Source organism: Notamacropus eugenii, chromosome 2, assembly GCF_028372415.1.
Source record: "Notamacropus eugenii isolate mMacEug1 chromosome 2, mMacEug1.pri_v2, whole genome shotgun sequence".
NCBI classification, from domain to species: domain Eukaryota; kingdom Metazoa; phylum Chordata; class Mammalia; order Diprotodontia; family Macropodidae; genus Notamacropus; species Notamacropus eugenii.
In genome coordinates, this window is record NC_092873.1 from 309,086,508 (window position 1) to 309,098,569 (window position 12,062).

General features: G+C 42.0%; 1 protein-coding gene across 1 annotated transcript; it reads right to left on the reverse strand.

Moving 5' to 3' along the window:
- Positions 1-9,645: 9,645 nt before the first annotated feature.
- Positions 9,646-11,817, reverse strand: LOC140527775 (C-C motif chemokine 3-like). The gene is made up of 3 exons (XM_072644949.1): positions 11,672-11,817; positions 10,607-10,721; positions 9,646-10,045 (listed from the first exon to the last, which is right to left on the reverse strand). Exons 1-3 carry the CDS (start codon positions 11,745-11,747, stop codon positions 9,937-9,939), a joined length of 300 nt encoding a protein of 99 aa, XP_072501050.1. The 5' UTR covers positions 11,748-11,817; the 3' UTR covers positions 9,646-9,936.
- Positions 11,818-12,062: the final 245 nt, after the last annotated feature.

The window sequence follows — 12,062 nt, forward strand, 5'->3', positions numbered from 1 at the left end:
CTACAGATAAAGACTTGATTTATTATTTTGTTGATTGTCTAGATATAAAAAAAATGATGGAGAAATTATTAGCAATGCAGATTAAATTTAAAATTGGTTCACGTCTTTTCAGAGAGCAAAACACAATCTTGGGGTTGGATATTCAAGGTGGAGCCTACTGACTCCCTTACCTCTTCTAGCCTTTGGGAGAATATCAGACTCAACCATATGGTCTTCTGAATTCATATAACCGTACCTCTTTCACCTCTTCTCTTTAATGAATAAATGAGTGAATTAAAAAAAAATTTATTCAAGGTTTATTACATGCTAGCCACCGTGCTAGGCACTGGAAATAAAAATACAAAATTGAGATAGCCCTTGGCTTCCAGAAACTTACACTTCAAGGGAGGAGACAATATATCAAGGAAAATGTGGACCAGGGATGAAAGATATCTTCTGGCAAATCACAAAGGTAAGGCCATGGGGAGGTGGATTGTTATGCCTTCTCCAAAAGCCATGTTAATATTGATTTGATTGAGGCTCCTACGTGAAGAATTAGGTATTAGGTATGTGGCTGCAGGGTACGTGGAAAGAAGATGGCTTGGATGGATGACTCCATGAGATGCCAGGACAAGTCTGGTACAGGGCTGCTTAGTGACTGGGGCTCTGTGAGGGTGAATTCACTCCTTCATCAATGAGGACAGCTTAGCTAGAAGGGTGAAGTTTCAGCTCTGAGTGGATTAACTCTTCCAAGGCATAGACTTTGATGGGAATCTTCTCTGAAAGTTCATCTTCCCAATAAATGGCAAGACAAAGTCTTGGTTTGAATGCAGATCCTGAAAGGAACTTTGTTCCTGGCCTTCTTCTATCCTTTTTCCTCACCTCTTCCCAAATGTTTCTTCCTTTTTACTAATTTCCTGAGGTACCCAGATTCCCAGTTACAGTTCTGATGCCTTTAGATCATCCCTGTCCAATGGGGAGCAGGTTGGGGCAGGGGTCATAGTGAATTTCCACATTAATGAAAGGACACTGATAAACTGAGGCAAAAGCTCAAGACCCAGTAAACATATGAGAAAATGAGAGACCTCTTTTTGCATGCATTTGAAGAAAGTGGGGGTGTATATTCAAACAAAGGGATGATTTATGGGGAATCTAAGGCCATGAGAGATGACTTCTGATATATGAAGGGTTATAATTATACGGGTGTGGGAAGACAGAACAAAAGGAATGCCAGGTATGAGAAACAGTTTTTAGATTTAATATATGAAATGATTCCTTAGGAAGGGATCACTGCCGCAGGCAGGTGGTAACAAGTGTCCCTTAATGGAGCAATTTAAGTGGGAGTTTTATTGTAGAGGGAATTCTGGTTTCTAAGACGATTTTCCCTGCATTTTCTCTGTGGTCCCTCAGACTGAGATTCTGTAACTTTAGGATTCTAAAGCAGGAATGACAATGGAGAAAGCCATATAGCAAACCAAGTAATTTTAAAATACATAGGAGTCAAGATAGAGAGGGGTGAGGGAGACAGAGATGATCACTGGTAGCAGGAGATTGGAACTTTCTCATCCTATTCCTAGTTGCTTTGCCCTGAAATGAAGATTTTTTTTCCATCTAAGCCAGGAAGGATAACAACCATGAAATTCTTGCAGCCTCTGGGTCCTGCTGTCCTCTCCAACTCTCACCCTAGCTCCCTCCTACCCTGGGAACTCTAGCCTCCTCATATATATGAAAGAAAACACAGTTGTCAGGTTTTATAAACAAAAATATATTTCTATGGAAATTCAAATCATACTGCAGCATCATTTCCCGTAAGGACATTCATTATCAATACCTTGGGTTCAGAATGGTACTTCTTTTCAGAAGGTGCAAACACCTTTTACATGGATTTTCATAGCAATTAATCTCTTTGAGGTAGGGAGGAGAGGAAGGGAACATCACCTATTTTACACACGCGAAGACTAAGACATGGAGGTGAAGTGATTGACCCAAATGTAAGTTACCAAACAACTATAACAGACAAAGTCTTGAGGTACAAAAAGCTAAACACTAACAATTTAAGTAGGACAAATATATATTTAAATTATAATAAAATGTCTCAAAGAACAGCTGCAGGAGGTGGGCAGGAAATAAATTATTCTTCAACCCTGCCTTGGCATGAGGTCAAGCAGGACTAGGAGGAAGGGTTATGAGCCTCCCTGGATTCTGGGTCTTGGCTTTCCAGTTGTCTATATGCTTCATAATATGTTGAACCCACTCCTCCTTGGGGTTAGTACGGATACTGAGGCCTTGTTTTGTGATAAACCTGTAGAGGAAAGAACCCTTGAAAACTGGATTCAGTAGCTTCCAAGTTTTTCTCTGCTGAATGTGTGGCTCTCTTCTCCCTTTAATCAGGAGAGGCCTGAAGGGAGAAGAGGATACACATCAGTTGGAGATGTCATGGAGAAAGAATGACATGGAGACCTCTAAGTTGTTCCAGCACACAGCTGGGCTCTGAGGAGTTTTCCAGGAACCAAGAGAGGGAGGCAGTGACTTGTGGTTCTGCATAACTTCTCTGTTACTACTGAGATAATAAGAGCATAGGAGAATGGTCATGACATGTCAAAGTTGACCCCAGGAACTGACCTCCATGTACCATCTATTCTTAAAGGCCCAGTTTCCTCTGAAATTAGAGACCATTCCCAGGAAAGGAAAAAAGCAGGGAAAGCAAGTTGAGAAAGAGGTGAATAATTCTATTTAAAAATCTTTCCTGTTTTCCCAGGTTTGGAGAAGGAACAACTAGATCTTAAGGAAAAAGATGAAGGAAGCAGGCTTTTCTGCAGCCAGGCTCTGAACCCTAGTATATAGTTTTGCTGAATCTCCAGGTTAATGAAAGGGAGTGAGTCAATGGAAAGAGAACACTCTTTTCTTCCTTAGACTGGCCCTCTCTGCGGGGGGGGGGGGAGGGGGAGGGTGTTGAAGGAATGCGCAATAGGGAAATGTGACTTGGAGCCACATTATAGAATGCCAGGAATTTAGACTCTGTTGAGTGGGTACTGGAAAGTAACTGAAGGTTTTTTAAGCAGAAGAGTGGCATGTTCCAAATAGAAAAGTTGATCCACTTGAATCTGTCTCTATGATAGCCTACTTTTCCAGCCTGGTCTCATACTACTCCTCTTGAGAGGATAGATTGAGTTTTAAGGAGCCTTCCAGCTTTGACACCATCTAGTTTTATGGCTTAGAGATTTCCTAGACAGGGATTTGCATTCATTTAATGTGCAGTAGCTTCCATCCCCCAAAGGACGTTCTAAGCCATGGCCAATGGGAAGCAATGGCTGTCTGTGCCTCTTCCAACATGATTTCATCATCATTTACATCAGCAGCATTGAGTACTGACTGGGTACCCATCTTTTCTGGCTCAGATCCTCTCCCCACAGGCCATTGCTTTTTACTACCCAGGCTTCTTGGAAAAAATGCTCGACTACATTTCAACTAGGTTGTAGAAGTGGAAATACCTCAACTATCATCAGAAACTCCCTCTAAGGAAGGGGGATTTCCTCCAGTTATAAGGGAATCATAGCATCTTTTTTAGGTTTCCTTATATTTTTATGCAGGTATCCTGTCATCTTTGTTATGGTAAAAAGAAGGGTCAACTTAAATTCATGAGGACCTTGGTTCAAATCCTGGATCTCCTACTCTATGACCTCTGTCAAATCAACTTCCCCTCCCTGGGGCTTAGTTTCATCTTCTAAAAACTTAGGAGTTTGGACTAGATGATCTCTAAGATCCTCTAGATTACCTGAATAGCACATAGGAGGTATAGATAGATAGGTGGATGGGGTCTACTATTCAGGGATGCATAACCTTATTCTGCAGTTATTTGGCTTTACAACAGTACCCAAGTCTTTCTTCTTTTTGCAGAATTAGGTCAAAGGATCATAGATGTAGGATTAGAAGGGAACTTCCAAGTCATCAAATTCACTTACATCATTTTACAGATGAGGAAACTAAGATACTGAGCAGTTAAGTGACTTGTCCAGGATCACACGTATCTAGGAAGTATCTGAGGCAATATCTGAACTCAGGTTGTCCTGCCTCCATGGCCAGAGCCCTATCCACTATATTAAGCATACCTGTAGAGAAGATGCTTCTAAAGGTAGGGAAAATAAGTGTCCTGAAGTAGGAACAATTGTTTAGCAAATATTCATGGATTTCATCTAAAACCCTATCACAAGCACCTTAACCAAGGAATTCCTAGATGAATGAGAAGACCTCTGATGTCCCTTCCAGCCCTATGGTTCTATTTTTCTTTTCCAGTTCCCTGAGGGCAGGGATCATTTCATAGAAGGAAGAATAGTAGAATTTGATGTCCAAACATCTTGATTCAAATCAATTTTACTCATTGTGTGACCCTGAGCAAATCACTTAACTTCTTCAAAGCTCATTTTCCCCATTAATTCAATGCTGGTGATGATGATAATGATGAGGACGATGATGATATACCTTCCCCCACCCTTGCGGTATTATGAGAGAAGCGCTTGTAAACTTGAAAGGACAGTTATTTTCTATCTAATGATCTTAGCTGTTGACCAGACATTAACTATTGGAGTAAACCTAGAGCAAGTAGTTGGTTAAGGTGGGAAATGGGTTTAGATGAATGGAATTTCTGATCTTTAGACTCAATTTTCTAGCATACGGCAGGCAGCTAGATGGCAAAGGAAACATCCTGGCTCTGGAGTCCGGAAGTCCTGAGTTCAAACCCAGCCTCATTCATTTATTAGCTGTGTGACCACAGGCAAGTCATTTAACTTCTGTTTGCCTCAGTTTCCTCAACTGTAAAACGGTGATGATGATAATAACACCTCTTTTAGTGTCAGTATGAGGATCAAATGAGATAATACCTTTAAAGTGTTTAACCCATTGTCTCTAACTCACTATTACTATTGTTACGTTCCTGAGAAAGGAGACTGGGGAGAGCATTTGTATGTGGTTTTTGTATTTTGGTCACATGATAAAATACACTAAAATAGATCTCCAATAGAATAACTGTGCTGAGAGCTGAGAGATTCCAATTCAGAGAGGAAAAGACAGAAAGTACTGTGAAGCTAGAAGCCACAGGTAATTGGGAGCTCTTGTGAATAGATAAATAAGGCTCTTTTGGAAGCCACACTGGACTGGGAGTGAGGAGACCTGGGACCCAGTCCAATTTCTGTTCTTAACTTGCTGTATGACTCTGGGCAAGTCAACCACCTCTTAGACCTTCGGTTTGCTCCCCCATACAAATTATTAACAGAGCAAAAGCTAGAGATGCTTCCAATGGGTTAATGATTGTCCTTCAAAATTATATGGAGCCACTTCCATAAGCCAGCCTGCAATGAAGAATCAACTGGGAGAAGAGAAAGAACAAAACTGGAGCATGTCTAGGAGGGCTGCCAAACTTTCAAGCCCTGACGTTTCATTCTAAATACTTACAGGAAAGTTTAAGCCTTTGGATTCAAAAATGAAACTCAAGGAGAGAAATTTCACAACATATCGATTCCCTGATGAAATTCTCTGAAGTCTCCATCACAATAAGAACATCCTGTGGGGCCCTTTGTGAGTCAAATGCCATTCTGCATTTCATGGTTCTCAGGGTTATCCTAGTGCACATTTGTATAAATTGTATAAATCTGTTCAAGTTCCCAAGTGCTTTCCATCCATTATCTCGTTTGATTCTCATGGCTCTGAGAGAAAAATGCTATCATTATTATCCTCATTTTACAGATGAGGAAATCCAAAAGGGGAGCACTGAGGAATCTTTAAGTGTTCCTCCCTCCCCCCCACCTGTTCTTGCTGTGCATCCTTCTTTCTCCACGAGGGCCATGGCATCAGGGAGGTGATGCCATGACATGCAAGTGAACTGGATTTCAGTGAGGAGCAAGGTCACCAGCCTCACTTTCTCCTCCAGAGCCATCTGGGTCCAGTGGTCAGATACAGATCAGGATGACTGGAGATGGCCTTGGATGTAGAGGGAGACTTTGACTTTTTTAAGGTAAGGCCTTTAACAGGTCTCAGTTTGACTGAGGCAATGCCATCTAGTAATTAAGGTTAGGCAAGAAATGAGGTAGAGAAAAATAAAATCAGTCTGGGAGAGGAAGACTCTCAGAGTTTCTGGACCAAATAATGATCAAGCAGGGTTTGGCCTGGAACCTATTGTTGGCCAACCAGTGAAAGCCATAGTGATTTGGGTTTAAGGCATAGTCCTTAAGGGAAAAAAAGCTTCCAGAAATTAAAATACACAATCCTTTGGAGTGAGCATCCACAGGTAGTGGTACAATATCTTATGTGGAGAGAAGGAAAGAAAGGAATGAAAGAAAGAAGAAAGGAGGAAAGGAAGGAAAAAAGAAGAAAGAAAGAAAGGGAGGAAGGGAAGAAAGAAAAGAAAAGGAAAGGAAAAGAAAAGAAAGGAAAAGAAAACTAGTCTGCTAGAGGAAGATCTCAGGGTTTCTGGCCAGAAGGAGGTATGTAGTGCATAGAGTGCTAGACTTGGGATCAAGAACACCTACGTTGGATGCTGCCTACCCCTTGCTGCATGTGTGATTCTTGGGAAGTCAGTTCACATTGCAGAAACTCAGATCCCCCATCAATAAACCCCACAAGGGTGTAGTCATTGTAAGGATCCAATGAGGCAATGCATGAAAAGCTTTTGGGGAACCTTAAGGATTTATCCAAATACAAGAGGCATGGATCTCAAGTGGCATTTGGCTGACAAAGGGTCTGTGAAGCATTTGAGAGGACCACCTCATTTTAGTGAAGACTTGGGACACAGAATTTGGCCTTGCTTTTGCAACCCATCTCTTTTGGGATTTACTTTTGGTTAATATTTTATTTATCTCCAAGGCCACTTGATTCTTACCCTGCTGGCATCCCACAATTCAACTCAACAAACAGTTATTGAGACCACTGTGTATATGACATTATTCCATGTTCTGTTGGCTTGTTGTTGAATCATTTCAGTTATATTTGACTCTTCATGACCTCATTTGGGGTTTTCTTGGCAGAGAAACTGGAGGGGCTTGCTATTTCCATCTCTAGCTCATTTGACAGATTAGGAAACTGAGACAAACAGGGTTAAGTGACTTACAAGGGGCACACGATTAGTAAGTGTTTGAGGCAGTCTTTGAACTTGAGTTTTCCTGACTCCAAGTTTCTATCTACTGCATCATTTAGTTGGAGTATAAGAGAAATTCAGATTTATCCTTCTAAGAAGCTGATATCTATTTCATTCTCCTGTCTGTCCTGGGATTTCTGTCCCTTGGGCTCAGCACCTTAATGATTCCACCTCCATCATAACCTTCCATCATAACCATCCTGCCCACCTTCATACATTTGGAGATCCTGACCAGCCTGCCCACAACTTTCTCCCAAAAGTTGCCCTGCTGAATCTCCCTCCTAAGTCTTTCTACTACATCCTGCATGTTGAGGCTCCAGACCATCTGTCTTCCACTGCAGGATCCCATACATCCATCTTACTGCCACCTTGCTGCCCTATATCCCTCTTCCCTGGGTTTGCTCTGTGGGAAAGGAGCATGGTGTGATTAAAACAAACTATCCTCTATGCTCTTCTACCACCTCCCTTTCCTTTACTCTTCTTAGGGTTGCTTGGTATTCCTGCCCCATGAGGTACCACTCCTCCTCTGTTTCACAGTTCAGCACTTTGTTGCTTCCCTCCCTCTCTATCCCCTTCCAGGATCTGTCTGACATATAAGCCTCAATCAGTGAACTGTTTTCCCACCCCCACCCTCAGTGGTTTTGGCAGCTGTATAACGGAAGTATCCTACTCATCTCCTGAGGCCCACACCTTCTGCCTATAGGATCTGCTCCTCCTCTGCCTCATTTTTGACCTCCCTCCCCTTATGCAACTTCCATCCTCCCAGTCACTCAGCCTCCAAACCCCAAAGGTAACACGGTGAAGTTGGGCAATGAAAGTTCCACCCCACCTCTGGGCTGCCAGCCATAATCTAGAGCCAGCTGACACACACACCTCTCCTTCCAGGAACTGTCTGCCTTTAATGACATCAGACTGGAATTTGTTGGGTTTTGCATTCATCTACCTGTACTCTTGCCTTCTTTCCTGAACAAATGAATAAATGAATGAATGAAAAATCATTTATTAAAGGCTTGTGTGTGAAGCACTGGGCTGGGCACTGGGGACTGTGAGAAAGTGAGACAGCTTTATTCTCAAGTAACTTTCATTTCAGTAAATGAACGAGTTAACATAGATAGGAAGGAGGGACAGGGAAGGGAGTTTTATTTTGGGATATCTTAGGGATGGTCAGTGGGGCCATAGGGTAATTGATTGTCATACCTTTTCCAGAAGTAATAGTAGTATTGAACTGATTGAAGTGCCTAGGTCAAGAACGGAAAGAGGACTGAGGGGTGTATTAAGCATATAGCTACAGGGCACATGGCAAGAAGAAAACTGAGTAAATGATCAGATAGGACATGAAGCCTAATCAGTTCTAAAAACGATTAAATACAAAGGGCTTTGTGACTGTGTAGTTACTCTAACACCAATCAGTTCATCTTGGTCAAAAGTAAGTAGCTCCAAAGCTGAATATTTTATCTCCCCCAGGGCAGGGGCTCTGAAGACCTCCAGACATGGAGGGAACTGCTGCTTGACAGGTGGCAAGATGATGTCTCACTGAAATGTCAGAACCAGGAGGGGACTTAACTCTTAGGTCTCTCCCACCTTTGTTTCTCACTTCTTCTCAGTAGCCACCCAGGAAATTTGCCTTCTTCACACATTATCCTCCTTTACTTTGGCCTGGGTGCTAGAATTTCTACTTACTGCTTTGGAAAGCTGACATAGTACCCCATTTCCTGGGGAGCAGTGGTCAAGTGTTATCAAGTTCTACATCATTGAAAGGGTGCTGGCAAGCTGGAGTAAGTCCCAGGCAAGGGTCACAAGAGTTGCCTGATTCTCTCTCTCTCTCTCTCTCTCTCTCTCTCTCTCTCTCTCTCTCTCTCTCATCTATCACCTATCTTTCCTTCTTCATTCTTTCTTTTCTATCTTTCATCTATGTAGCTGTCTATGTATATCCATATGGCTATGTATCTTCCTTCTTTTCTTTCCCATTCATCTATATATCTGTCAGTCAATTTGAAATGTCATTTTAAAGAAGGACTAGATTGACCTACTGGTGCCCAAGGGGTACACTATTATTTAGGTTAATATAGGAAATGACTTCAAAGAAATGAGACTTGTCTGAACTCCATAGGTAACAAGTCCCCTCTCTGTGGAGGAGTTTAAGTGGGAAATCTTTTGACATGCCTCTATTGTAGGGGAATTCCAGCTTCTAGTATGGGTAGGTTTCCTTAAGTGGCTTCTGAGGACCCTTCAGACTCTGTGATTCCAGGACTTTAGGGTTCTAGAAGGGTATAGTCCTGGAAATGAAGTACATGGCAATGAAGGTGACTTTGTAGTGAATGGCGCTGGGAGTTAGAATCCTGGGGGCAGAAATTGAGAACTTTCTTTTCCTGTTCCTTGTGGGTTTGGCCTGAAATGAAGACTTTGTCATTGAAGCCAGGAAGGATGAGAACCATGAGCTTCTTGTCTTTTCTAAATGCCTGTTGTCCCCCTCATCCCTCACCTCCCACCTTAGGAGCTGTAGCCTCCGCATATATTCACAAGAAAACACAGGAGTCAGGTTTTTTAAACAAAAATATATTTTCTATGGAAATTCAATAGTCATAGTGTTACATTGTTTCCCATAAAATTATTCTTTATCAACATCTTGGGTTTATATATAGACATATACCATATATATATACAAAAAAAGGACACAAATATTTGTCACATAAAGTTAAACATTAACAATTTAAATAAGACTAAACATATTTAAATTATTATAAAATGTTGCAGAGAGCAGTTTTGGGAGGTGGGGGGAAAATAAATTATTCTTCAACCCTCTTTTGGGCAGGAGGAAGTATCAGAAGGCTTCATGGAGTCTGGGTCTTGGCATTGTTCTTGTCCAAGTGGTTCCTGATGTCCTGGACCCATTGTTCCTTGGGGTTAGTGCAGATTTGGAAACCACGTTTGGTCACAAAGCTGTGAAAGAATGAACATTTGTTGAATGGCTTTGTGTATTCAGTTCTGGAGGGTGAGTCATTCTAACCTAAGCATCTCCCTCAGCATACCCACCCTTGAAGAAATGGGAGACCCAGAGAGTGGCCTTGGCTACTCAGGGAACAAAGTCAGATGTGCCAGCTCCACCACCAACTAACTAGGTTGGGAAAAATGCTTCACCTCTTCAGGCCTCATTTCCTCCTTGATCAAATGAGCAGCCTGAACTAGATGTTTATACACTAACACTTCCTACTTCAACATTCTATGCTTCTAGGATGATGTCCTGTGTTTGAGTTAATATTAATCCATTTGATATCTATGTTCATGGTGCTTAGTATTTTCATCACTAGCATCAATAGACTCAGCAAGGAAGTCAGATCTCATGTTTGACCACAAAGTGATCTGAAGGTTTGAGCTTGTTGCATTCCCATTCCCCCAAGCCAACTGGTCAAGTCTGATTTCTGTCTCCCTTGGTACCTTAATTCCATAGCAAATTACCAGTGTAAAACAGTAGATACATTTGGAAACATTCGGTTAACTTACATTACACCTTCCTTGGCACACCGGCTGCTGGTGACCTCGTAGCTCACCACATACTTTGGAGGGATCTTCTTAGCGGTGTATTCAAAGCAGCAAGTAGTTGGGGTGCTGGGACCATCTGAAGGAAGATAAAGAAAGAAAGAATGGTTAAGAATGCTTTTCAACACTTACTTCCTTTCCCTTTTCTTCCCTTCCCTAACTTTCCCTTCTCTTCACTTTCTTTCTTTTCTTTTAAATCATGAATATTTCAAGGAAAGGAAGGAGAAAAAGGGAAAGTATGGAAACCAACCTCTTGATATCCAATTTTTATCACCCTTTTTTAATACAATAAGGCATTCCAGAGCAAAGCTGAGGATATTTTATGAGAACAATTTTGTATGATCAGTGATCCATTGTACATTATTTAAACCACGTGCCTTGGTTAACCCACCAATACAACAGGGAAGCTTCATAATAATAGTAATCTATCCTAACTTGATAAGCTTCTTGGAGATGCTACTCGTTAAAAGTATTCAGGATAAATTCAACTTTGGAGGTTCAGCACCTCAATTTTCTGTCACTTAGTATCTACAAACAGGTATGGGGGTAGAAATATCACTGTGATCTTTCTGTTCTCCCAAAGTCACTATTCATAGGAGCCATGCTGAAGCAGAGGGTAGCACTTTAACTCATACAGTGTCAAACTCATTTAGCATCAACTTAAAATTCTGAACTTCCAAACAAAATCGTTCAAAGGGTTCTAGCCCAGTTCCAGAAATGTTTTTGCCACACAGCAGGGAATTTCTCTTCAAATACCCTTTATTTTAGGGGCTGTTGGGATGGTAGCTAAATTGAGGATCTATTCTTGAAAAAGACATTGATAAATGAAGTGAAAGATCTTTGGACTGGGACTAGACCCCAGCTCTGCTGCTTACTATGTCTGGGTGACCTTGGACAAGTCTCTGCTTCTCAGGGTCCCCTTCAACCAAATGAAAGGACTATAACTGCTATATGATGAAAACACAAAAATGAGAGAACATTCCCCATGCCTCCCTGGGTGGGAAGGATGAGAGGACCAAGGACACTTACCGGGTGAGGCATGAACCTGACAGCAGAGGGCAGCAATGATGAGAACCAAGGACAGAGCAGCTCCAGAGACTTTCATGGTGCTGTCAGGGAGGAGGCAGACTTCAGAATCAAGTTCAGCAGCTTCCAAGTTTCTGCCTCACTGAGTGTCTGACACTCTTCTCTTCCCTTTTATCGGAGAGGGAAAACGATGAGGGAGGAGGAGATTCCCCCTCACTTGGCCACGTCATGAGGGAAGAATGGTGATGAGCCTCCTAAATCTGCTGAGCACACAGCAGGATCCTGGGGAGTTTGCCAGGAAGTGAGAGAGGGAAGCTGTGGCCCTATGACTCTGAAGGATTTCCATTTTGGTGTCGAGACAGTAAGGCCATGAGGGAAATGGCCATGCCAACCC